Genomic DNA, 26,447 nt, shown 5'->3' with positions numbered 1-26,447 from the left:
CCCGTTCCAGTGCGATGGGCAATGAGCTTTCAGGATAGGAATGGTAGGAAATCTCAATTTATTTTATTTTATAGTATTATCATATAGAAGTTTCTACTAAGCTGGAGACTTATATATCCCTCTTCCTGTGAGAATCTCTCGAATTTCCACAGGCACCTGGGCCACATCAGGCACTGTTTCTCTCCTGCTTAAGATCTTTCAGTGGCTTCCCATCACCTATGAAATAAGACAAGCTCCTACACTTAGAATGTAAAGCCCCCTGCGATCTGGTCCCAGCGTGCCTTTCTGCCTGGATTTTTCATTCCCTTTTCTGGTAATGCTAAATTACTAATAATTCTCTCTCACACCACGTTCACATCTCTGTGCTTTGGCTCTTTACATGAAACTCCCTTTCCACCTTCGTTGCTTCGTAAAATTTTATTTACCCAGGACTCTGCTTAGGCATCCCCAGCAGGAAGAAAGCCTTCACTGGACCCCACCAGTGTTTAAAATGTCTTTAGTTCATCCTCTCCTAGCACCCTGTGAGTTTCCCAATTTTATCATCATTTTCCATTTTGTATTTAAACGATCTGTTCATTTGCCCACTTTTCACATAAACAATCTAGGCTGGGAGAGGTGATCAGGTCACAGTTATCATTGGTGCATAGGTCAATACCCGGCATCGAATATTTTATTTAAATGAACTGACCTGACTTTCTTCTAGTCGGTTTTGTCCTGAGGCCCTGTCACTGAACTCCATCTCTTATCTCAGAAGTTGAAGGTCCCCCATCCCAGAGCCAGCTGCTAAGTTCCCAGAGCTTGAATAACCCCACAGTCAGCTGAAGAGTGGGCTGTCCTGGATCAGCAGTCGTAGACACCACGGCCGGGGCTTGGAGAAGCAGCAGGAAAATGGGGGCCATGCCGTTCAGACACCTGTATCTGTTATGTCTCTTCACGTGCAAACTATCCCCGGAAGTTGCTGCAGAAGTTCAGGAATCCTCAGGTAAAAGAAAAGAACACCATGGGGTGAAAGTGTTGTTGGAAGAAGGGAAGGGAACATAACAGGGCTCTGGGTATATGTCCTCCAAACCTAGGAAACTTCCCAGGAGATGCTAGACAAGGATCTGCCTCCCCTAGTCTGGCATTCTCCTTCAGAAATAGGCTGTCTTGTGTGGACCCCCCTCCCCATGTTAGTAAAAAATAAATAAATAAAGCCTTGGAATGATAACTGCACTCCTAAATCTCATTGGCCTTAGTATGAAGAGAAAAAGTAGAGATGCCCTTATGATTTAGAGCTGCTTCTTCTCTACTCAGTACGCCCAAACCTTCTGTCTCTCTCTCACTCTCCCCCCACCCTCCTCTGTCTCCGCCTAGATGGTCCCAGTGCCCGGGAACCTGTCTGGCTCACAGATGTCCAGGCTGCCATGGAATTCGTCGCTGCTGCCGAGGTGACTGTCATAGGCTTCTTCCAGGTTCGTCCAGATACCCCCCCGCTGTCGTTCCTCCAAAGAACCAGAAATATTCTACCTCAAGGAAGCCACGTTAGTCACCTGCTGGCCAGATGACATTGCCTTAGCAGCCTAAGGGTACAGAGTCTGCTTTTAGCTTGTCCATCAAGATCTCTCGATTTCTAGCCATTCCCAGTCTCTGAATTATGAATTCCTCACACTTGCTTCAAGAGTTCTGAGACTGCCGACTGGGTCTCCCCATCTGTGGATGCTTTGAAGCTTCGGACAGTATCTGAATTTCTGAGGCAGGGCCAACTTCTATCATCCAGGCAACGCATTTGTCAATAGTTGCCTCCAGTGTAGAACCTCTTACCAAATAAGTAGTCCCCTATGCGTCTTTCTCTTTTTTTGCTCTGAAATGTTGAATAAGGATGGCATTTTGTATATGGAAGGTGTTAGCCTCCATCTTCCAGATTGGCTTCCTGGCTAAGAAAAGCAGCCATAAAGGAGAAGGCATCATTCCAGCCTTTTTCTATTTGTCTGGAGGTAACATCTGGAGATTCTCACCGCTGATCAAGCCCCTGCTCTCTCCTGGCAGACCTTCTTGTCTTGCTTCCATTCATTAATTCCAACTCATCATCACCCTGTCTATTCTGTGTACACAGCTGGAAATAGCCTTGATGAGATGTAAGTCGGGTAGGAAGATCGGGGAGCAAATTTTTCAGTGATGAGAGATCTGAACTGTAGACAAAAACAGCCACCCTCAGACAGGAAGGAGTGCCAAGGAAGCGGAGTTGGGTGCAATAACTTAAATGACCACCGGGTGTCGTTGTTTGATTCACGAGCAATTCCATTCTGAGGAGCAGAATAAAAAAAGAGGAAGCCTTGATGAACAATTGTTCATAACCTCGAATGAACTCCACACACCTTTTTGGATGAGCAAGGTGCCAACTCCCTCTGCTTGACCCCAGATGCAAGGCTAACCGTGATCTTTTCTCTTAGCACATCTCCTTCTCTAGCTAGAAAGGTGTCAGGGACAAATACGGTCACTCTAGTGTATTGCCTGGAGCTGCTGAGGACAAAGGTCCCATGACAGCAGGGAAATAATGCCAGCTTGCTATAGAAGGACTGGAATCATCACTCAGAATAGGCTTCCCTGCTCTGTCTTGCAGGCCTGGGTTCTAGAATTGGACCAACCCATGAACAGTATCTTGATGGCTTACACACAGTGGAAAGAGGACTGTTCCTCTACATCCTACACAAGCCTTTGTTAATAAACCTTCTAAGCTTCCACTTTAATTTCTCTTATTTTTATTATTTTCTTTTTTGACCCTTTTGACAACACTTATTTCTGATTTTTGCATTTCTTTTTTCTTCCACAAATTATTCCCCAAACATTTGCCCCCTCTGGTATATCAATGACAGAGCAGCCCAACTCTGCAGGTCTCTATGATTTTGAGACCCCACTCAGCTACTAGTAAACTGCAAGTTCTATGGTAAAGCCAGACAGGAGTCCCAGGCTTAGCCACAATGTTATAGTTACCTATTAACCCACCCAGCCTGGAAAATTCAACAATGTCACTGCAAATCCAGCCTGCATTTTTAGAGGTCAATGTTGTCTCACTGGACACTATGATTTCTGACATGAATGAACACATTCCTACTCCCTAGTCTGTTTCTCTGTCTCTCTCCTCCAAAAACAACCTGTGGGGTTTTTTCTTCTCGTTTCTAGGATTTAGAAGTACCAGCAGTGTCCCTATTCCACAGTGTGGTGAAAAATTTCCAAGATGTGTCATTTGGAATCAGCACTGCCTCCGAGGTTCTGGCCCACTACAGTGTTACTGGGAACACCATTTCCCTCTTTCGTCTGGTAAGTCAGGTGGGCAGCTCCAGCCTTCTCCCAGTTTTTCCTTGGGTTGTGGATGTACAGACTTCTGAGACCAGAAAAGAGTCTAGGTCTTGAACACTAATGGCGCTGCCTGAGTCAGGGACCATGATGACAAGGACGATGGCTCAACTCAAGCTTCCTAAACAGATGCTGTCATGAAATGGGAAGAAGCCTGGACTGAGGGTCAGGACATAAGATTTGGAGCACTGCTTTGTCACCAACCAGCCATGTGACTTGGGCAGGTCACTGAACATATTTTGGCTTCAGTTCTTTCATCTATAAAATAAAAGGGTTTGACTATATCATCAGTAAGGTCATTGTGGGCTCTAAAATTTTATATTTTCATACCTTTGAGAGTTCACTTACATTCATCAAACATGTGGTAACAACTACTCTCTGCGCTATGCAAGATAATGATAATAAAAACACATTGAATATATTCTCCCCTCTCACAGATCTTACAAACATAGTAGAGATTGTAAACATAATATGCACGTATCCATAATACAAAGAGCATCACCATGGATTAAAATATTACAAGGGTTCAAATGATAAAGGCAGGGTAGGAATTCTGACCAAAATAAATTATGAAGGAGACAACTGAACTGGGGTTAAAGAACAGATAAAATTTGGACAAAATAGAGGAGAATTCGTGGCCAACGTGGGGGAAAAAAAATAAACTTGGGAAAAAGTGATCAGGCCAACTTGACTGGATCTCAGGGAACATGTTTTGGGCAAATGAATAAAAGACAGAGAAGCTTGATTGGAACCATATTGTGAGGAAATTTGAATACCAGCTTAATGGGTTTGCACTTAAGTTGCTTGGCACTAGGCAGCCCCTCAAGCCTTTAGATCAGGGGAATAATATGAACAGAAATGTGTTCGCAAAATTATTTTGGCAGCAATGAGTCAGACGGACTGTTAGGCAAAGAGACAAGAGTAGAGAGAACTTTTATTAGGCTGACAAAATAGATCATGTACTAAGGATCTGTAGCAAAGAGGTAACAGTAGAAAGTGAAGAAAAGGCAGGTCCTGCAAAGATAAGGTATCAAAATTATGGAAAGGAGGCAAGGTTGAAAGCCAGGGTACCTAGGAATAGTGAGGGCATAACAGAAATAGGGATTTCTGATGTTTTATTTTGTTGTTGATTTTACATTGTTGGTGGAATACCAAGGTGAAAATGACCAGAGTCCACTGGAAATGAGAAACTGAGCAAAAGTTAAAGTTTCAAGATTTCTGGACTGAAGGTCCTTCCCGCTCTCACTTCCATCCTATCTATCTCATATTCCTCATCCAACTGTCTTTTAAATGTATTTTCTACTCAGTGTCTCCAATTTTCTTTAAGCCCTTAAGCTACCTAGTTTATGTACCACTCCATTAAAACTGTTTTCATCCATTCCAGGGTGGCTTCCATATTTCCAATTCATTTCCAATGAATACTGCTTAAGTCTTATTTTACTGAACATTTCTGCCATATTTGACATTGTCGGTCTCTCTTTTCTCTTTAATGTTTTCTCTTTCCTTGACCTAGGAGCCTCCTTCTCCTGGTCCACTTCTTCTTTTCGTCTCCCTGGGATATTCTCTTCCTCCACCCATACTACTGCCTGACTCAATGCTCTTCCCCATGTAGGTTACATAATCCATGCTCCATGGGGCCAAAGACTGTCTTGTTCATTACTTCCACCACCGAGTATTTAAAAGTGCCTGTCGTGTAGCAGGTACTCATACATGTTTGGTGAATAGATGAATATGTGAATAAATTTTTTTTTTTTTTTACTTTTTGAAAAAATATTTACTTGGAGCAGTTTTAAGTTCAGAGAAAAATTAAGAGAAAGATATAGAGATTCTTCTTATCTCTTGCCTCATACATACATGATCTCCCCCATTATCAACATCCCCCTCCAGAGTGGTACATTTGTCACAATTGATGAAACTACACTGAAACATCATAATCACCCAAACTCCATAGTTTACTTCACGGTTCACTCTTGGTGTCCTGTGGTCTATGGTTTTGGACAAATATATAATGACATGAATCTATCATTGCTGTATCCCAGTATTTTCACTGCCTTAAATTCCTCTGTACTATGTCTGTGAAGGAATCAATTACTGAATGAATGTGTAATCCTTCAGCGATATAATTCTTTCTCATGTCTGACGATCGTGTGTTTGTTGAGGATTTGGAATGTTTTACCTCTAGCCTGGACCTCTCCTGTGATTCAGATGCTTGCTGGACATAACTGTTTTAATACCCTCGTAAGCACTGCAGTCTTAACTTTGTCAAAACTGAATTTGTCATTTGCACCTGCTGAATCATGTTCTTTCCTCTAAACACCGTCTTACTGAATTGCTGTGTTCATTCAGTATTTAATCTTGGCCAATCATACCTCCTACCCTACTGAGCCTATGCTCTCCTCCACTCTTTCTATTTCACTCCTTGCTTAGATTCTTAGCATCTTTGGCATAAACATTTTCAATATCTTCTTAATACATCTCCCTTTACTACTTCTTATAGTTTCTAGGTTGGTATCACAATGATGGATATAAAATGGAAATTTGACCATGACACGTCTTTCCTAAAAACTCTTCAATATTCCCCATGTCTTAAGAGAGCAAAATCAAGATATTTAAACATGTAGTTTTTTTTTTTTTTTTTTGTGGTACGCGGGCCTCTCACTGTTGTGGCCTTTCCCTTTGTGGAGCTCGGGACGCGCAGGCTCAGCGGCCATGGCTCACGGGCCCAGCCGCTCCGCGACATGTGGGATCTTCCCAGACCGGGGCACGAACCCGTGTCCTCTGCATCGGCAGGGGGACTCTCAACCACTGCGCCACCAGGGAAGCCCCTCTTTTTCTATTTCTTAAGAGTATTTTTATTATCTGATTTAGTTTTTGGTTAACATATAATGTTTTAGAGGAAACATGAGTATTTCAACGTTCTAATCCCTGGAACCTGTGAATATGTTACTTTATGTGGCAAAAGGGACTTTGCAGATGTGATTAAGAATCCTGAGATGAGGAGATTATCCTGGATTATCTGGGTGGGCCCAATGTAATCTCAACAATGCTTATGAGGGGGATACAGGAGGTCCAAGAGGAGAGAAGATGCTATCTATGGTGCTGGCTCTGAAGATGGATGAAGGGGCCAAGGAATGGCTAAGGTCTCTAGAAGCTGGAAAAGGCAAGAAAATGTCTTTCTTCACTAGAGCTTCTGGGAGGTCTACCAACAACTTGATTTTAGTTCAGCGAAACTCGTATTGGATTTCTGACCTCCAAAACCAAAGATAATAAAAGTGTATTGTTGTTTTTTTTAAGATAGGTTAGCTATTATTTTTATTCTTCCAATCCAAATCCTCTCCCAGCAACTAGCCATCTTTTTTTTTTTAACGTCTTTATTGGAGTATAATTGCTTTACAATGGCATGTTAGTTTCTGCTTTATAACAAAGTGAATCAGTTATACATATACATATGTTCCCATATCTGTTCCCTCTTGCTTCTGCCTCCCTCCCACCCTCCCTATCCCACCCCTCTAGGTGGTCACAAACCACCTAGCTGATTTCCCTGTGCTATGTGGCTACTTCCCACTAGCTATCTATTTTATGTTTGGTAGTGTATATATGTCCATGCCACTCTCTCACTTTGTCACAGCTTACCCTTCCCCCTCCCCATATCCTCAAGCCCATGCTCTAGTAGGTCTGTGTCTTTATTCCCACCTTGCTCCTAGGTTCTTCATGACCTTTTCTTTTCTTTTTTTTTCTTAGGTTCCATATATATGTGTTAGCATACGGTATTTGTTTTTCTCTTTCTGACTTACTTCACTCTGTATTGCTTTACAATGGTGTGTTAGTTTCTGCTTTATAACAAAGTGAATCAGTTATACATATACATATGTTCCCATATCTCTTCCCTCTTGCATCTGCCTCCCTCCCACCCTCCCTATCCCACCCCTCTAGGTGGTCACAAACCACCTAGCTGATCTCCCTGTGCTATGTGGCTACTTCCCACTAGCTATCTATTTTATGTTTGGTAGTGTATATATGTCCATGCCACTCTCTCACTTTGTCACAGCTTACCCTTCCCCCTCCCCATATCCTCAAGCCCATGCTCTAGTAGGTCTGTGTCTTTATTCCCACCTTGCTCCTAGGTTCTTCATGACCTTTTCTTTTCTTTTTTTTTCTTAGGTTCCATATATATGTGTTAGCATACGGTATTTGTTTTTCTCTTTCTGACTTACTTCACTCTGTATGACAGACTCTAGGTCCATCCACCTCACTACAAATAACTCAATTTCATTTCTTTTTATGGCTGAGTAATATTCCACTGTATATATGTGCCACAGCAAAGGAAACCATAAACAAGACTAAAAGACAGCCCTCAGAATGGGAGAAAATATTTGCAAATGAAGCAACTGACAAAGGATTAATCTCCAAAATTTATAAGCAGCTCATGCAGCTCAATAACAAAAAAACAAACCACCCAATCCAAAAATGGGCAGAAGACCTAAACAGACATTTCTCCAAAGAAGATATACAGATTGCCAACAAACACATGAAAGAATGCTTGAGAAATGCAAATCAAAACTACAATGAGATATCATCTCACACCAGTCAGAATGGCCATCATCAAAAAACCTATAAACAATAAATGCTGGAGAGGGTGTGGAGAAAAGGTAACACTCTTGCACTGCTGGTGGGAATGTAAATTGATACAGCCACTATGGAGAACAGTATGGAGGTTCCTTAAAAAACTAAAAATAGAACTACCATCTGACCCAGCAATCCCACTACTGGGCATATACCCTGAGAAAACCGTAGTTCAAAAAGAGTCATGTACCACAATGTTCATTGCAGCTCTATTTACAATAGCCAGGAGATGGAAGCAACCTAAGTGTCCATCAACAGATGAATGGAGAAAGAAAACCGATGTTTTTACTCCTAGATTCTATTTACTCTAATGTTCCTCATTCTAAAGACTTAAAAAAAAAAGAAGAAAAGAAACACACTTTCTCCTAAACCATTTCTCTATCTCCCTGGCACTATTTAATCAAACCCCAGGATTATTTCTCAAGAGCTAATCTAGGCATGGCATATTTTGGCAAAGAAATTTCAGAATTTGTCCCTACAGTAAATTTCCATTGTAGGAACATGTTTAGAAATAAGCTGAAATAATAAGTGGGAATATGAATTGACAGCTATGTTGGAGAGATGAGAGACTGGCAAATGCTATATTTATGGAACGCATCACCTGCAAAAACAGTGCAGGCCAACTATATACATGTGATTGGGAAAAATGTAAAATGGAGCAATAGTAAGCTGTGTATGACAACCTGTCTGTGTGAGGACAGAGCTTGTCTTTTGTGAGAGTGATAGCAACTCTCACCATTCCCAACAGGACTCTTAATGTTGCCCCAACAGAGACGTAATCTCATGTTGAATAAACCATGAGCCTGTCCTAAACTGGAATTTCAGATATTATTTGAATGTTTACCTCATTTTGAGTATTCTCAATCACTTCTATTTTAAGAAATATAGGGACTTTCCTGGTGGTCCAGTGGTTAAGACTCTGTGCTTCCAGTGCAGGGAGTGTAGGTTCGATCCCTGGTTGGGGAACTAAGATCCCACATGCCAAAAAAGAGATATAATTAGCCTAACTTTGACCCAATGGGATAGTGATGGAAACACAGTAGAGGCATCCTTTCACACCTTTCACAATTATTCCTTGGAAACCTATTATAAGAAATGCACCTTTCCAAGCAGAGAATCAGAAGAAACCACTGCATAAAAATAAACTGATAAGAAAGGCAAGAATTAAGATACATCAAATTTTTAAATATTTTTTCTAACGTATATATTTACCAAGTATATGGTAAGCTAAGCAACTTATAAAAACAACCCAGAGAAGCAGCCGCATAGCACAGGGAGATCAGCTCGGTGCTTTGTGACCACCTAGAGGGGTGGGATAGGGAGGGTGGGAAGGAGGGAGACGCAAGAGGGAGGAGGTATGGGGATATATGTATATGTATAACTGATTCATTTTGTTGTAGAGCAGAAACTAACACACCATTGTAAAGCAATTATACTACAATAAAGATGTTAAAAAAACAAAAACAAACCCAGAGACATGAGGGCATTTGTTAAACAAATGATTTCTCCGTGGTAGCCCAGATATTTAATATTGTAACTGGTGTAAACTAAGACAACTTTAATACGTTTTATGAACTGTTGGGTTGTTAATTACGGAAATTGAGCAGAATTCAAAGGAATATTGCTGGAATACTAATAAACGGAAAAGGAGTGATGAAATCCATTGGTAGCACACAGTGTCTGAAACATAAAATAATCCACATCTGATTCTCTTGGGGAACCTCAAATTATATTGTAAGGTGACAACCCTTCTGGTTTACTGTTTACTGTTTTTATTCTGGTGCCTCTTTTCTTGGGGAGAAAAATAATATGATTTTTCAAGGAAAATTCTTTCCAAAAACTGGAAAAATATATAAAAAATTTTCCCCCACTCTTGGTTCCAGGGTTGGGTTTTTCTTTCCAGGGCATTAGGCAAATAAATTCCCTTTACAGAAGAAAGAATTCCTTTCAAATGTTGTTTCCAGGAACCCTACACATGAACGTTCCAGAGTTTCTTGGTTTAAGAAATAGAGAAATAATCGGGTATGTTTCGTTCAGAGAAGCCCAACCAACTGGAAAGGCTTCAGGAGGGTGGTTTTTATTAAAGCTCTTTGCTTCTTAGAGAATGTTATCACCGCTTAACCACGGTGCTTCCAGTATACAGCATGCCTTAAGTCCAGAAACACCTGGAGGAGCTGGAGTTTCCTGTTGGTCTTGTTCTGGGAAATGTGAGGCCTTGCCTGGAAAAGGGAGCAGAAAGGGAGGAACTCCTGGCTCAGACCACAACTCTGTCCCCTGAGCTTAGACACCAGGCCTGCAAGTTTCCAGAAAAATAATCAAGAAGTATTTAAACATATTAAAGATTCAAAGGACACTGGTTGTGATTATAATGATGATTTTGATGGTTGTACAATTAGCAAAGCCTTAGGAAGGAGACGTGCCAGATGGCAAAGCAGGCCTTAAGCAGCTTTTAAGATCCTTTGTGTTCACTTTCTTCTCTATCGACTAGAGGAGAGGGATGGGAGAAGGGTGGGCAAGGACTCCACCTAGGAAGACTTTTTTCTCCTGCTTTTATATTTCTGCCCCAAGCTTTCTACTCAAACTGTGTGAATTTTAAAACAATTAAATATGCAAAATAGTCCACCTTTTAAAACATCCTGTGGTTTCGTTGAATTTTTTTCAAAATTCTTTTTTTGAAAGACAAACATTTTCTGTAACAATCATGAAATAAAGTGATTAAATTGCCATCTGAGTGAGGTCAGCACTTCTGGGCCTCAGTACCTAATATACAGCAGGCACTCAACAAATAATTGAACACAAACGGATTATAAGAGAAATACCCAGATATGCCTAAATAGACTCAGAATTAATCAAATTAACCATAAAGAGTGCATTGGGTTTCTTGGAGGTTCATATTGCTTTTAACTAACCCAGTGAGAGACCACCTTGAAGAAAAGAAGAGAAAAATAGAAGATGGTTCTGATCCAGGGCAAGATCTGGTGGGGTAGGACCGATATAAGATAGCAGATAAAGGGAAAGAGTTAAGGAGTGTTCAAGTGTTGGTGGCCCAAAGATCTCAAAAGTGACCCAAACTATTTCAGGAAGCAGACTGTTCAGCATCTGGCCCTGACAGTTTTATCTGTAGGCATAGTTGCTATGGGTGATGGAAGCTTTATCTTCTGTCTCTATGGGCATGAGGAGATGGGAGAGGGGAATGGGAAACTTCTGGGAACAATGTTTGGCAATATGGCATCCTATCTTTCAACATACCTGAGTATCATGGAAAGGCAGCTCTAAAATGCAAATCTGGGACAGCAGACCAGGTAACTAGACAATCCCTTCCACTAAGGATAATTTTTTTGAAAAAGCTGAGCAAAAATAAAATATTTTAAAGAAAGACCTTGGAGAACCAGCAAGAGAAGGGGGAATGTCTAGGCTAAGATCTAAAATAAAATGGAAACCCAGAAAGATGAACCCTATATTTGGACTGCTTTTCATCTGGGGGACATAGCCAGTTCTAGCTGGAGCAGCAGAGAGGCTGAGAGGTTTATTAGCATTTTTGCAATATTCAAGGAGCCAGAAAATTAAATGTTGGAGTTCAGGGATCCCAAGGGGAAGTAGGAGGTAAAACTAGTAAGACATCCTTTGCTCTACTTTGGACCCTAAAGAGAAATACCCTAAAATCAAACATGAACCATAAGTAGATCAGCCCTCCCAAGAGCTGCAGCACAGATTCGAGTCACCTCAGCCCCTGATCATATATGAATATATAAATTCACACACACACATACACATATATACACACACACACTACATACACCTGCACACATATATAATTATATATATGTATCATCTATATAATTTACCCGTAGCCATGCCATAGTATAATAACAGAAAGTCAAAGAAAAAGAGAAAAATCTTAAATCAGACAAAAAAAGATTACCTTCAAAGTAAGCTCAAAGGGTAATACTAAAATTCTTAGATGACTTCTCAATAGAAAGAATGGAATGCAGAATACAAATAATTATATCTTTCAAAAACTGAAAGAAAAGAACTCTCAACAAAGAATGCTATCTCCAGCAAAAATAACCTTCAAAAATAAAGGTGAAATAAGCATATTTTAAACAATCAAACTGAAAGAATATTTCACCCAACAGATCGAACTCATTCTAAAGGGAATACTAAATGTGTTCTCTGGGCAGAGGGAAAAAATTCCCAGATAGAAGCTCAAAAATGCAGGAAGAAATGAAGAGAAACTAAAATGTAAATATGTGCAAAAATGTAGATGTATATTGATTATCTAACAATAATAATAATGTCTTGTGAGATTTAGAATTAACACACAGAACAATAATCGCCTGTAGGTCTTGAGTGTGGGCCATGGACTGATTTGGAAGGAAGTAAAGTGTATTAGAATGTTCTAATGTCTGCATTATCCAAGAAGAAGGTAGAATTGCCAGCTAATATTAGATTCTGATAAGTAAAGTATGCATGTTGTAACAACGCATGCTGGTGATCCTTAGGAGAATAATTATAGCGTGTGTAACTTCTGAGTCAAAAAAGAGAAAGAAGGCATAATAAAAGGTGCTCAATGGATTCAAAGTAGGCCAAAAATGAAGGAAAATGAGATTTGGAACAGGCAGAACCAATGGAAAAAATGCATATTTAATTAAATATATTAGTAATTACATTATATAAAAATAATCCAATTAAAAGGCAAAGATTATCAGACTGGATTTAAAAATAAAACTATGTGCTTTCTACAAGAGATACAATGTTTTAAAAAATAGGGACATATGTAAAGTATAAAGATAGGTTGAAAGTAAAAGGATGGAGATATGCCATGTAAACACTTCTAAAAGAATGCTGGTATAAGTATATTAGTATGAACAAAGTAGTCTTTTATGCAATGAGCATCCATAGGGATAAAGAAGGACACTTCATAAAGACAGCAATTTTAATTTGCCCAGAAGATTTACCAATTCTAAATCTGCATACATGACTTGAGAATATGTAAGAAGAAACTGACAGAATTGTAAGAAAAAATGGTTAAATCCACAATCATACTGGGAGATTTTGACACTCCTCTACTGAGAGAATAAGCTAGTCAAAAAATAAATAAATAAATAAAAAATATATATATATAATTTGAATTATAAATTAACTAAGTGTCCTGATGAGCATATGCAGAATATTGTATTCAAAAACTATAATATATGCATAATTTTAAGGACACATATCACATATACAGAAGTTGACAAATAATAAAAATAAAATGTAGAAATTAAGCTGGAAATCAAAAACAAGCATATAACCCAAAAATCTTACATTTTGAAATTAAAAAATACACTTCTAAATAACCAACAGTTTAGAGAAGAAATAAGAACAGAAATTAGAAAACATTTTTAATTGAATGATAATGAAACATACATATAAAGTTTATGAATTTAGAAGGCATCCATAGCCTTATAAAGGGAAATATGGAGATTTAAACATGTATTTTGGAGAACAGTAATGCTAAAAATCAGAATCTAAGCATCATTTTAAGAAGGAAGGAAAAATGAGTCCCAGGTAGATTTTAGATCCATTGTGAATGACAAAATAATAACCTTTCTAGGAGATAAAATAAGAGAATATATTCAAAACTTTGGTGTAGTCAAATCACTTTAAACAAAACAAAACAAAAACACACACGAGTTATAGGAAAAGGTTGATAACTTGACTACATTGAAATTACCTTCTGTTCATATGCAGTCACCATTAAAAGGGAAGTCCCCAGTGAGAAAAGATGTATAGCATAAAACCACAAAGCGTTCATATCCAGAATATATAAAACATCTTCAAATCAGCAAAGAAAGGATCAACTCAATAGAAAAATAGGCAAGTGACTTGAACACAGACTTCAAAGAAATGGATATACAACTGGTTAATCAGAGAAATACAAGTGAAACCACAGTGAGATGCTACCAGATATTCACCAAACTGAATAAAATTAGAAAGGTGGATAATGCCAAGTGTTGGCAAGGATGTGGAACAATGGGACATTTCCAACAGTACAAATGCAAATGTACATTATTGTCCATTTTAGAAAACAGCTTTGGCATTGTCTCCCAAACACACATCAAAATACATGTCAAAAATACACATATCCGGGCATCTCTGGTGGCGCAGTAGTTGGGAGTCTGCCTGCTGATGTAGGGGACACGGGTTCGTGCCCTGATCCGGGGGGATCCTGCATGCCGCGGAGTGGCTGGGCCCGTGGGCCATGGCCGCTGGGCCTGCGCGTCCGGAGCCTGTGCTCCTCAACAGGAGAGGCCACAACAGTGAGAGGCCCGCGTACCGCAAAACAAAAAACAAAAACAAAATGCACATATCCTACAATCAAATCCTAATCCTAGATACATGCCCAACAGATATAGAGACATGAGTACCAAGAGAAATGGACAAGAGTGTTCATTGCAGCCTTATTTTAATAACCAGAAGCTGAAAACAGTCTAAATTTTCATCAGTAGTAAAATGAATAAATGCTTTGCATATTTATACAATCAGATATTATAGAGCAAGGAAAATGAACAAACTATAGCTAAATGCAATAACATGGATCGCTCTTATAAACAAAATTTTAAGCAAAAGAATTGAGATACACATACAAAAAATAGTTTGTTTCCACTTACATAATGTTTTGAAAAAGATGAAACTAAACTATAACATTAAGAGATGCATTTTTAAGCAGTAAAGCTATAAAGGAAAGGATGAAGAAGGTCATCATAAGTCAGGATAATGGTGCCTTTGGCAGAAAACTAATGGATTATTCATTAGAAGGGATCACAGAGGGCTTCAGGCATTCTGGCAATGTTCTATTTCTTTCCCTGAGTGGTGGTTCCACAGTTGTTTACTCTGTGATCATTTACTGAGGTTTATATTTTCTGTTTTGTGGTTTTCTCTATATGTGTGTTTTATTTCACATTCGAAGGGTACATAAATAAAACATAAATCTGATCCTGTAAGTGTATCCCCTTGCCCTCAGGTTAGAGTTTAATCTACTTACCTTGACTTCAAGGCTCTTTGGGAATTTCCCCTGCCTACCCCACTGTCTATGTCTCTCTTCTACCCGCACTTAACATCTACTGCTAGAGTCAAGCTAAACGAACTGCAGCTTCTAGAATGGGCATCTCGCATCATTTTGCCTTTGGCAAATGCTGTACTTTATTTAAAATCCCACCCCCATCCTCATTCATCTGAACAAGTCTTAGCCATTCTTCAGGAGCTGCCTCTTCCTGGGAGTTTTTCTGCTCTTCCTTAGGTGACAAATGGGTCTGTGATGACACTAGCTGCATTCTGTGTGATGTTTCTGTTTACTTCTCTGTGTCCCACAGGACAGTGTGTTCCTAGAGGGCAGGGAACATTTCCTATTTACCTTTCTGTCTTTAGAGCTTTAGTTAGTGCCTGACATGTGGTAAATAGTCTAGAAACATTTATTGATGAATGAAGACAGTGACAATTTTATCCTTTTTGTGTGACCCAGGTGGATAACAAACAGCTGGATTTAAAGAGTGAAGACATTGAAAGCATGGATGCTACCAAGTTAAGCCATTTCATTCAGAGGAACAACCTCCACTTGGTGACAGAGTATAACCCTATGGTAAATAGCCCCTGTCCGCAGACCCTTAAGTCCCTATGTCAGGGAGGGTACTTGCCTTCATAGCAGAAATCCTTTCCTCCAGGAGTTCTGATCTTTTGACCAATAATAATATTAACCACCAAAAAAAAAAAATATATATATATATATATTAACCACCATTAATTGAACACCTAGTCGTTTATGTTGCCATCCCTCTACAACCCTTAAGATTGATAGACTTGTCCCTACCCAACAAAGAAAGAAACAGAAAAGTTAAATGACATCACATGACTAGTAAGAAAGAGAGAGTGCAGTGCTGAGGTGACTACTTCAAAACTTCTGAGTTTGGTTGCCTGAGAGAGTTCAGTGAAGGCAACAAGATTGTGAGCTCGCCACAGCTGCAAAAACGCTGAAGGCCCATTTTGTTTCCCTAAAGCATTGGTGACCAATACTTTTGTAAATTACAATAAAAGTAAATTAATAGACCAATCAAATGTTGAAAAACAAAAAAGTAAAATTTTTAAAAAATTTTTATACACCTATTCCCATTTTCTGTGCCTATCTCCTTGTGGACTAGTAACTAACATTTCCTGGTGTGGCCTAGACCCTCAAGGGGACTCAGGTTTCTTTCTGGGTTTGTCTTCCTTGGGTGTTGCATGCTGCCTGAAACCTGGGTGAGGCTGCTGGTCCACCTGTCCTGCTGGCCTTCTAACACTCTACAGCTTATAGAATTACCTTGCATGTCCTGCTTTTGCCTTCCTGAACGTAAATCGTAGACTGATGGAGTGTTGACTTCCAGTGATCCACATCAGCTCAGAAATGCTATGCGTTCTCTAGTAATAGTACGTTATACGCATGTCATGCTTTTTAGAACTTACAAAGCCCTTTCACACCATTTTCTCATTTAATACTCACAGAGATTCTTTGAGGTAGAAGAGAGGAAATTATTATGTCCATTTTATAGAGAACTCTCAAGTTCCAAACAACATTCAAGTTTACACAGTAAGTGGAAAAGGCATCTTTTAAGTCAGAAAATTTAACTGGTGATGCATTAGCTCATATCGTCTACTTCTATTCTACTGGAGAGGAAATGGGAGTTCAGAAAAGTGAAGTAACTTCCTCAAGGCCATATGACTAGGAATTTGAGCTTCAGTGACAGCCCTATCCACTTGTCCCTGATTTTTTTATGACTGGTCTGTCTGACTGAGTCCTGTGGTTTTTCCATTGCCCCACGCAGCCTTCTACAGGAAACACCACTTTTCCTGTTGACTAAATTCCTGTCCACCTCTCACACCATGTTTTTCTCCGTGGAATGGTGACTCCATTTCCACTTCTGCTAAGATTCCAAACACACGCACCGCAGGGGTGTTGGCAGCAATTATTGAAAAGGCATTTTTCTCCCAGACCATCATCACTCTGGTCATTGTGTCTATAAAGCTGCCAGGAGTGCATGTGGGACCAGGAAAGATGATCTTCCGGTCCCTGAGCTTATGGTCCAGGGTCCTGGAGTTCTGCAGGCGAACGAGGGCGGACGCAAGGACTAGCCTTCCTGAGCTCTGATGCCTGGTCCATCTCTCATCTTATAGAACAATGACATTTGTTAAGTTCCATATTAGTAGTGACAGCAAATCACATCAAGAAGAAATTAGGAAAGAATTTCTTTAGAGAAGCAAGTTCAACTTTTATTGTGACTTTTACATTTCCGAAAAGTAGTTTTTCTTAACTGGTGACCTGCCCACACTACTATAGCTGTTTCTCATCTGTTGCTGGTACAGAGGTTTGTATCAGTAGCAAATGGGCAGAAATTCATAGCCATGTAGTTGGCCTCCTGTGCATTTTTAAGGCACACACTCAATACTTGGCTTCAAGGGGAAAATCCAGCTGTTTAATCTATTAGAATTAAACTAATCACTTCTGCTGTGTTCAATCCCTTCTGCTAAGACAACTATATCATTTGACTCCTCAGCTTTGATTTTTTTGACTCTTCTCAAGCTTTATTCTCCATCACCACTCTAGGAGAGCAGATGCATGCTCTAAATTTAAGTAGCAGGATCTAGTAGAACAAGAGACAATTATTTAGCATCCAATCTCCCAAACTTAAAATGTAAGACCTGGTTTGAAACTCCAGGGGGAAAGTTTTGGGAAAGAACTCACTGGACTCTCCTTACCTACATGTTGGCCAGTAGAGGTGAAAAAAAAATCTCTACAGAGGAGTGTGCAGCTTCTGGAAGGATCCTACCTAGTTCCTCCCCCTCCCACCACCCTGGGACTCTGCCCAAAGATTCCTTAACACACCATACTCTCTCTTCTTGTGTACACGCTAGTTTTACAGCAGTGCTTTCTGTATTTAGAAGGGAGGGATGAAAAGGGATGAGATTTTGTTTAAAATAGCGACAGTTGCAGCACTATTTCGGGAAAGGGAAATGAAGGGAACCCGTGCCAGAGTTTTACACTCTACCTTCTCTCCTCCCTCTGGTTCACAGCTGTCCCCTCCCCTCCATCACCGACAACTTCCCGGGGAATGACCATCTCTAATCAGCAAAAAAGGGCCAATGCTTCTGGTCTCCTGAAGAGCTTACCTTACGGCTGACCTGAGGTGCTCTGATTCAGCCATGCTGAGGGCTGAATTGGTTTTGTTGAGGATTTGCCATCAGCTGTGTATGAGGCAGTACATCCCACTGGTTAAGATCATGGACTCTGGAGCCACACTGCTTGCTGCGAATCGCAGTTCAACACTTTCAGGACTTTAGGAGATCTTGGGCCTCAATTTCTTCTTTTATAAAACTGAGGATTAAATTGAGGATTAAATTAGTTATTACACGCAAAGACCTGAAAACTGTGCCCAGCACATCATAAGCACTCAAAAGTATACACTACCGACACGCAAAGTCCACATTTTAAGAGCATCTGGCTCCTCTCGCAACATGAAAAGGGGTTGAAAAGGTGACTAAAATGTTCCATGGTGTATTTGTTACCTATTGATGTATAACAGCTTACTCCAAAATTTAACAACTTAGAACAGAAAAAAAATGGACTGTCTCGCACAGTTTCTGTGGGTCAACCGTTTGGGAGTGGCTAGGGTTAGGTGCTGCAAATCTGGGGGCTCATGTGAAGTGGCAGCCATTGGTCAGGGAGGCAGTCATGGGAAGGGCTGACTGGGGCTGAAGAGTTTGCTTCCAAGATGGCTCAATCACAGACAAGTCAGTGCTGGCTGTTGGCAGGAGGCCTTAGCTCCTTGCCATGCGAATCTCTTCATAAGACTGCTTGAGTGACCAGTGTAAGAGAGTAAGTGATACGAGTGAGAACAAGGCAGAAGCCACTGTGTCTTCTATGACCTAACCTTGGAGGTCACACTCCAGCATTACTGCAACATCCCTTTGGTTACTCAGCTCAGCCCTATTCAATGTGGGGAGGAGAAAACGACACAGTTGCATGAAAACCAGAGGGTGAGACTGACTCAGCACCACCTTGGAGGAGTTGCCACTGATGTGATGGATGGACAGCTCTCATTTATGTTCTAGTGTACCTATTCACCGGTTGTCACTAATGTTTTTTTCCCTCCTTTTCACTTTCATTCTGCTTCAATACATTTCAATTTCCCAGACTGTAATTGGCCTATTTAATAGTATGACTTCAATTCATCTTCTACTGATGATGAACAAGGCCTCCCCAGAGCATGAAGAAAGCTTGCACAGATACCGGGAAGCAGCTAAGCTCTTCCAGGGGAAGGTAAGTCTGGACTGGGAAATACCTTTTTGAATACTCAGCAGCGAGACACTAGAGAAAGGGAGATGGGACCAGGGAAGTGAGATAAATGAGGAAAAGACATCAGGTTAAGAGATAACAAAGTGAGAACTAGGGCATAATAAATCCCATTACTCTGATTTAAAACTTAAGATGTATTTTATACTCTTAAAGATGTGTTTAATCATATCTTCCATTAGCAGTAAGTCTATTTCTTTTTTTTATGCCTTGATGGGTGCAGAGAAAATAGAGACCCAAACAAACTGAAAATTAAAATCACCTGTTAGTCACGATTTATTTACCCCTTGCTATAAACTCTGAAGTTTTAGACCTCAGGGCTTATTTCTCATCTAAAACACCTGTCAGGTATCTAGTGCCCACTGGATGTTCAATAAATATTTATTTCTTTCCCTTCCCTACTTTGTGCTGTTCTGCTTATGTTACTGAAATAGTAACACTTCAACCACTTCAAGGCTACTGCATTGAATTAGAGGCCTCAATGACAAGGGCTGTCTGGTAATAAAACAAGCTGACTTTTGGTTTTCTGGTTTCCCTAGCACTGGAAGTTTTCAGTGTTACTAAACATAAATAACTCTCTAGACTATTATCAAGAAGATTTCCACTTTGGACAGAAGGTTTGACTTAATAATACAAAATAGCTAACAGTTTTCAAGCACTTACTATACGCTAAAAACTGTACTAGAAATATTAAATCCATTCTCTCATTCAATCTCCCCCAACAAAAGCCCATTTTTCCAATGAGAACACCTAATCTCAGGGAAGCTGAGTAATGTACCCAAAGTCACACAGCTAGAAAGTACTACAGGTAACATTTAAAAAGAATTCTCCACATTTAGCCAATAGGCCATACTTTCTCCCTTAGCTAACCCCTAAAGTCTCTTCCAGTTCTACGGTCTTAAAATTAAATAAACCCGATCAAAGGGATAAAAAACCAAAACAATGCAAAATAAGAAGAAATTCATTTTAACTCAATGAAGATTTAAATTGTGTGGCACAGGGCTTCCTGGTGGCGCAGTGGTTGAGAGTCCGCCTGCCGATGCAGGGGACGCGGGTTCGTGCCCCGGTCCGGGAGGATCCCACATGCCGCGGAGCGGCTGGGCCCGTGAGCCATGGCCGCTGAGCCTGCGCGTCCGGAGCCTGTGCTCCGCAACGGGAGAGGCCACAACAGTGAGAGGCCCGCGTACCGGGGAAATAAATAAATAAATAATAAATTGTGTGGCACAGACCCTAAATCCCATCAGTGTAAACTCCAACAATCACAAGGTGTCTCTTCCTCCCCAGAGCCTCAGAGAGATCTTTCTTTTCCAAACTTCTCCAACTGCAGATTCTTTTTATTCTGGTGGACAGTGGTGTGAAGAAAAATGGGAAGGTGATATCATTTTTCAAACTGAAGAAGCCTCAGCTGCCTGCATTGGCAATTTACCAGACTCTGGACGATGTGTGGGATACACTGCCCGTAACGGAAGTCTCAGTAGAGCACGTGCAAAACTTTTGTGATGGATTCCTGAAAGGGAAGAGGTTGGTAAGTGTGAGACTACAGGTAAAGCAAGTTGAGGCTTGTTTCCCCTCTTGGTCCCTTTAATTTCCTGTTGAATAAAAATTCTTTGACCTCCACTGGATTTGATTAAGAGTAAAGGGATAGGAAATGTGCATATAAATACATGCACTCACCCTCTTCTTTCGCATAATTGATAGAGTATTATACACTATTGTATATCATTGTACAGCTTGACTCTTTTACTTAACGTGAAGTATCATTTCATATGTGACAAGCTTTCTTATAGTTTATTAACCAACTACACAGAATTTTAATGTATTGATGGACCATGATTTATTTAACTATTCTCTTATTGATTAGATTGTTTCCAGTTTTTTTTCCAGCTGTTTCTCATCCCCCAATAATATAAACAAAAGTCTGTTTTACCCAAACTTTGTCCACACAATGTGTTCTCAAGCTTTCTGATCTTTATCAATATTAAAGGCGAAAAAATGGTATCAGTGTAAAAAAAGAAAAGAGTAAAGGGATAGGAGGATATGGTGGTCAGAGTTGGGATGCTTTGTAAGATGTAGTCATGGGAACAGAACTCCAAAAACAGTTCTGGAAAGGTCTTGCATATTCAAAGGAGCTGAATTTTGGATTTTACCATTCTGTGTACAACATCAATGGGAAACAAGTAAATTCCATATGAAGATTCATGAGATAAAAATTGAAGATGGATTTAGGACTTTCAGGAGGAATTAAACAGCTCAATTTGCTAATCTCAGAGTTCAAAAACAAGAGTGGACTCCAAATCTGAATATCAGTCTCATGGTGTTTTTCAGAGAGAAACTCATGAATCAGAAGAAAAGATGTCAAAGATGGAACTCTGATTTCTCCCTGCTTCTTCTGCGTAGGACCAGCTACTTTATACCGAATAAAAAGGGGTAACCCAAACCTCAGAGACAGTAAACAGGGTCACCAGACTTTACACATATACATACATGAACAAACACATACACACACACACACACACACACACGCACAGCTCCAGTTTGTTCCTTAAAGTCTCATTGACTCTACTTTCCCTTTCTTTTAAATTTTACCCTTCCGATTTTCTCTTCTGCATTCATACCGAGTAGGCCCATGCCCTGTCATACATACCACTGGATGGAGGCTGTATGAGAAATACTGCACTACTGCTATGAAGGGGCAACATTCCTAGAGGGAGATTGTTCTGGTGTGTCATTTGATATTGAATTCGTATGCTGCATGCGACTTACACACAACCCCTTGTAGGGTTGCCTAAGGGTTGAAACTCTGCTTTCCTCATAAGCCCATGTCCCTCTCTGGGTCAAGGACAAAAAGATGGTTTTAAATGCCTTTCTGAAATTGCCTTTTTGCCAGAAGTCAAATGATATTTCCAAGTCTCTGAACTCAACAGAAACAGACCATGTAAAAACTCTATTCTTGTTTCAAGTTCCTAACTCCCCATATAAATCAACAGCTGCACGATAAATAAAAGGCCATCATGTTATAGGAAAAGACTGGCATCTCTTTGCGGACCAAATCCCTTATAAATATCCCGCCACCCAACTCAGCAGAATGGACCTCCCCCTTTGGTATCTACTGTTAGAGTCAGGCCATGAGCCACTAATGTGTTATCGTTCACTGTGGGTGGGATGGGAGTTGGTAGAGACCATCTTGCATGAGGAATGATATAAACGTGGCAGAGGAGCTATGGGAATCAAATTAGGTAAAAGGTTGGAGAAGGGGTAGGAGCGGGGAGCTTGGCCCCAGGGGCGAGCTGGGGCTGGCTAAACGTGGGTTATTGCAGGTGAAGTGTGCGATCCAGCCCTTGTGGAATAGAGGGAGAGTTTGGCTGAGTGTCTCTGGCCCACAGGCTGTTAGTGTGAACACACAGATGAGACATTGTTCCCAGGAGGCCCTTGGCTCCAAAGCAAAGTACCTAAGTGCTGAAGAGCTGAAAAACTACAGTGCATACCTAAGGACTGGTCCAAGTGGGGAACAGAGACTGAAAGACTTAGTTGTTCCTTCCTAGGGGGAAATCTCCATGGCCACTGAGCTGGGAGTCAGCTGCTGGCATGGACTCTGTGAAAGCCACTGTGTATGGTACACCCCTCGGCAACACGAGACCAGTAGATTCTGAGAAGCCCATCCCATCCATCCACAGGTCTACTGAAAACCACCCAAACAGTCTCCTGCTTTAAGGCTGAAAAATATTCCTGGGATAGGCACATCCCAGAAGCCTCCCTTTGATACTGCAAACGAGAGCTCTTGACATTTACAGTCAGTAAATTCTTCCTGATATCCAGCTGAGGTCCAGTAGCTGCACAAGCTTGTTTCTTCTTACCTGTACTGAGCGGAAATTCTTAACAGCTGCCAATCACCATCACTAAACGGTACCTTTAACTCCTTGCTGGTTGGTCTTAAGCCCTCTTATCTAATCTTCTTTCCTCCATACTCATAATCCAAACTTTTCACCTTTTTAAAAAATTTCCAAGTCATTTGATTGACTTTATTATTTTCTCTCTTCCCTCTTTTTTAAAGTTCCCTCTTTCTTTGCTTAAAATAATGGGATTCCAGACTATCGTAGGGATTTGGTAAACGCTAAAACATAAATTCCCGTGAGCTGTATTTTATTCAATATTGAGTTAATTTTTCAAATATTTTACTTGAAGTCTTCCCCCTAATAACTATGGTCACCACTGACCATAGGTCTTACATTTTTACAGTGTATTTTTCTGCTTGATTACCTTCAAATAGCGATTTTACTATACATAGTACTTTGTATGTGCCTTTTTATCTTTATGGTATTTAATTTAATTATTCCTTCTCAGTTTATGTTTCTCCAGAACTGAAAGTTATTTTTGTCTGTCTTCTTCACAGTCAATCTTGTTCTTTGTACAGGAGTTATGACCAAAGAATAGAACTTCTTTCAAAAGAAGAGATTTATAAAAGTTCTCATTCATTCACTAAAGATCACACTTAGTATTATAAACTGTCATCTCTAGATCTTCTCTGTCTTTGAGTAATATCTTCCTAAGACTCTAGATTCATTTTCCCAAGGCCATATTATTGTTGAAATATCTAGATATATCACAGCTATTTTTCATTGTGGAGTCATTTATTGGTCCTAGCTGGCAAGACTGCCATACTTTTTTCCTTAGAGGCTGAAGGAAGTGGTGATGTTATACAATAGAACTTTGTAAAATCTATTAGAAGGTTTGGAAGACTACAACAGAAGGCAGGAGTGGGAGGAGGACATGAGTCAGAGCAATGCCAGGAAAGTTTGTATTTGAGTCTCACCTCTTCTGTGCCTGTGGCTTTGTGACCATGGAAAAAACACTTTCTATCTTAGAACTTCAGTTCACTGAAGATAATACAATAATAATTCATAGGAATTTTTGAGATCCCAGAGTGATAATACATATTAAGTAAGTTTTTCATTACTTTTATTTTTTGGTTTAATGCTACCCTGTCTTCTCTGGGTAATGGTCATTTCTCCAATTGTCAGAACTTATGGCAAAGGAAAGGCTTCCTTCAGGAGAAGTAGTTGAAATAACTTCTAAAGTTTTGTGTTTTTGTTAATCAATCAAACATGGAGGGGCTGGGAGTTGAACCCATGGGCTCATGTATGCTAAGCATGTGCTCTACCACTGAGCTATACTCCCTCCTTCTTTGAAATAATTTTTTTTATGTAGGCTTTATTATTATCCACGTATGGTGAAGCCAACAGATCAGGAGATGATTGCCATTGAAAAGATAGTTTGTTACTCACAGTTCCCAAGAGGAGGGCACATGCCATGTCACAAAGGGCCACATGGGGAAACACCAGCATTGGTCAGGAGACAGAAGAAACAAGGAGGAAATATGGGCAAGAGGCTTCATTGTGGCTTTTGTGGGAAGGGACAGTCAAGGCAGGGTAAGCAGGATTGGCTGGTTTGAATAATTTCAGCAGACTCTGGGCCATAGAAGCTGTCCCTGGTTGCCCCGAACATGACCCTGGTGTTATTAGGGCAAATGGATTTTGTCCCAGAGTGTAAGAGCCTTGTGAGAGTTCAGTAAAGGAGGCAGTATGGGTACAGAACATGGACTTGTTAATTTGCATGTGAAAGAAACTCTAGCAGATGAGTTGTTTACTACCTCTAGAATTGGCTAGCTCTGGGAGGAGCAATCTCTCCAGGGTCAGCAAGGCCCCAGATGTCAAGCATCAGAAACATACGGTTAATACAATCCTCTCACACTCACCTGTCGTGAGATTTGTCTCCCAACTCACCTAGTCTGGTCATGCTACAAAGGAAGGCATACTGTCTTTATCAGGCCCTTATTAATACACGTATACCTTGGGTGTGGAGGGATAAGATGGGTACCAAGTGGTGCATTATTAGAGAACAGTTCATTTATTCATATATTCATTCATGCATTTAAATACTTACTAACCAACTACAAGGATGTCAGGCAAAGTTGCCTCCTAAGAGAGAAAATTTGGCCTTGGGTGATGAGCTATAGAACAGGGAAGTTTCAGTTGTAGTGACAACAGGCAGCATGGAAGCCATCAGACTGATTCAGAGAACTTTAGGACAGAGAAAGCTGGATAAAGGAGAAGGGGGTGCTGTGGAGAGGGATGGATGGGAGGCTGGCAGTGGGCTGAGGAGCCCCGGAGTTGGAGAAGAGGAACAACAAAGGGACAGAGTCTACCACAAAAGGGGAGAGGCTCATCATGGACAAACTTTACTTCACAATTGAGTTTGGAACCAGTCCTATTTATTTCACCTTTCTGGAAGGATCTGGTTTCCTAAGCAAGGAAAATAGAACAGGAAGTGGGATATATCTGACACATGCTCCTAATTACAGCACTTTTACATACAGAGACCTAAGAATAGAAAAAGAAGGATGTTTAAAACTTCTTTTGAGTTTTGAACCTTTGAAGAAACGGTACTCAAGAAATCAAAGAAACAAATGAATTTTAAAATCATACCTTTGTAAACAAGCATGAGATTCACCCTCATTCAAGTCATTTCCAAGATAGGCCAGGGTGTCATTCTTTTTCTTTCCATTCTGCAACCATTTCTGTGAGCTTCACAGTGAAATATCTGAGTGACTCTAGGAGCAGAAGGTAAGGGAGAGTGAAGGATGAGGGGGTTAAGCTACATGTATAGGTTCTGAAAAATTGTGTGGAATCCAGACTTTAATGTGTCGTTGTCCAAACAGTTGCACTAAGTCTTAATAGCAGGATTCAATTTCTACATTAGAGCTACTAGTCTTAATACAGTAACATAGTTTTAGCCTGGGCTTGAGGAAGAAAAAATAGATGAGACTTGACATAATTCCAGCTGTAGTGAAGTAAGAACTTAAAAATTAACAAATATGTAGTGTTGAACTTACCTGGTGGCACAGTGGTTAAGAATCCTCCTGCCAATGCAGGGGACATGGTTCAAGCCCTGGTCCAGGAAGATCGCACATCCTGGGAAGCAACTAAGCCTGTGCACCACAACTTATGAGCCTGCACTCTAGAGCCCCTGAGCCACAACTACGGAGCCCTCGTGCCACAACTACTGAAGCCCATGCACATCGAGCCCGTGCTCCAAAGCAACAGAAGCCACCTCAGTGAGAAGCCCGCACACC

The 26,447-nt window shown here is 40.4% G+C and overlaps 1 protein-coding gene across 3 annotated transcripts; it reads left to right on the top strand.

Annotated features, from left to right (window-relative positions):
• ERP27 (endoplasmic reticulum protein 27) lies at positions 1 to 22,435 on the top strand. Of its 3 annotated transcripts, XM_024733023.1 has the most exons (7): positions 1 to 982; positions 1,354 to 1,451; positions 3,160 to 3,297; positions 15,461 to 15,577; positions 19,160 to 19,285; positions 20,646 to 20,843; positions 21,644 to 22,435. In XM_024733023.1, the coding sequence occupies exons 1-7, from the start codon at positions 889 to 891 to the stop codon at positions 21,689 to 21,691; spliced, it is 819 nt and encodes a 272-aa protein (XP_024588791.1). In that variant the 5' UTR covers positions 1 to 888; the 3' UTR covers positions 21,692 to 22,435. The 3 variants fall into 3 exon arrangements, with proteins under 3 accessions (XP_024588791.1, XP_024588792.1, XP_024588790.1); XM_024733024.1 differs by having other exon boundaries at positions 1,354 to 1,427; positions 20,646 to 22,435; XM_024733022.1 differs by having other exon boundaries at positions 20,646 to 22,435.
• The last annotated feature ends 4,012 nt before the right edge of the window (positions 22,436 to 26,447 follow it).

This window comes from Neophocaena asiaeorientalis, unplaced genomic scaffold (genome assembly GCF_003031525.2).
Source record: "Neophocaena asiaeorientalis asiaeorientalis breed wild unplaced genomic scaffold, Neophocaena_asiaeorientalis_V1.1 scaffold150, whole genome shotgun sequence".
Taxonomy (NCBI): Eukaryota; Metazoa; Chordata; class Mammalia; order Artiodactyla; family Phocoenidae; genus Neophocaena; species Neophocaena asiaeorientalis.
This window is presented reverse-complemented; position numbering and strand designations above follow the sequence as displayed.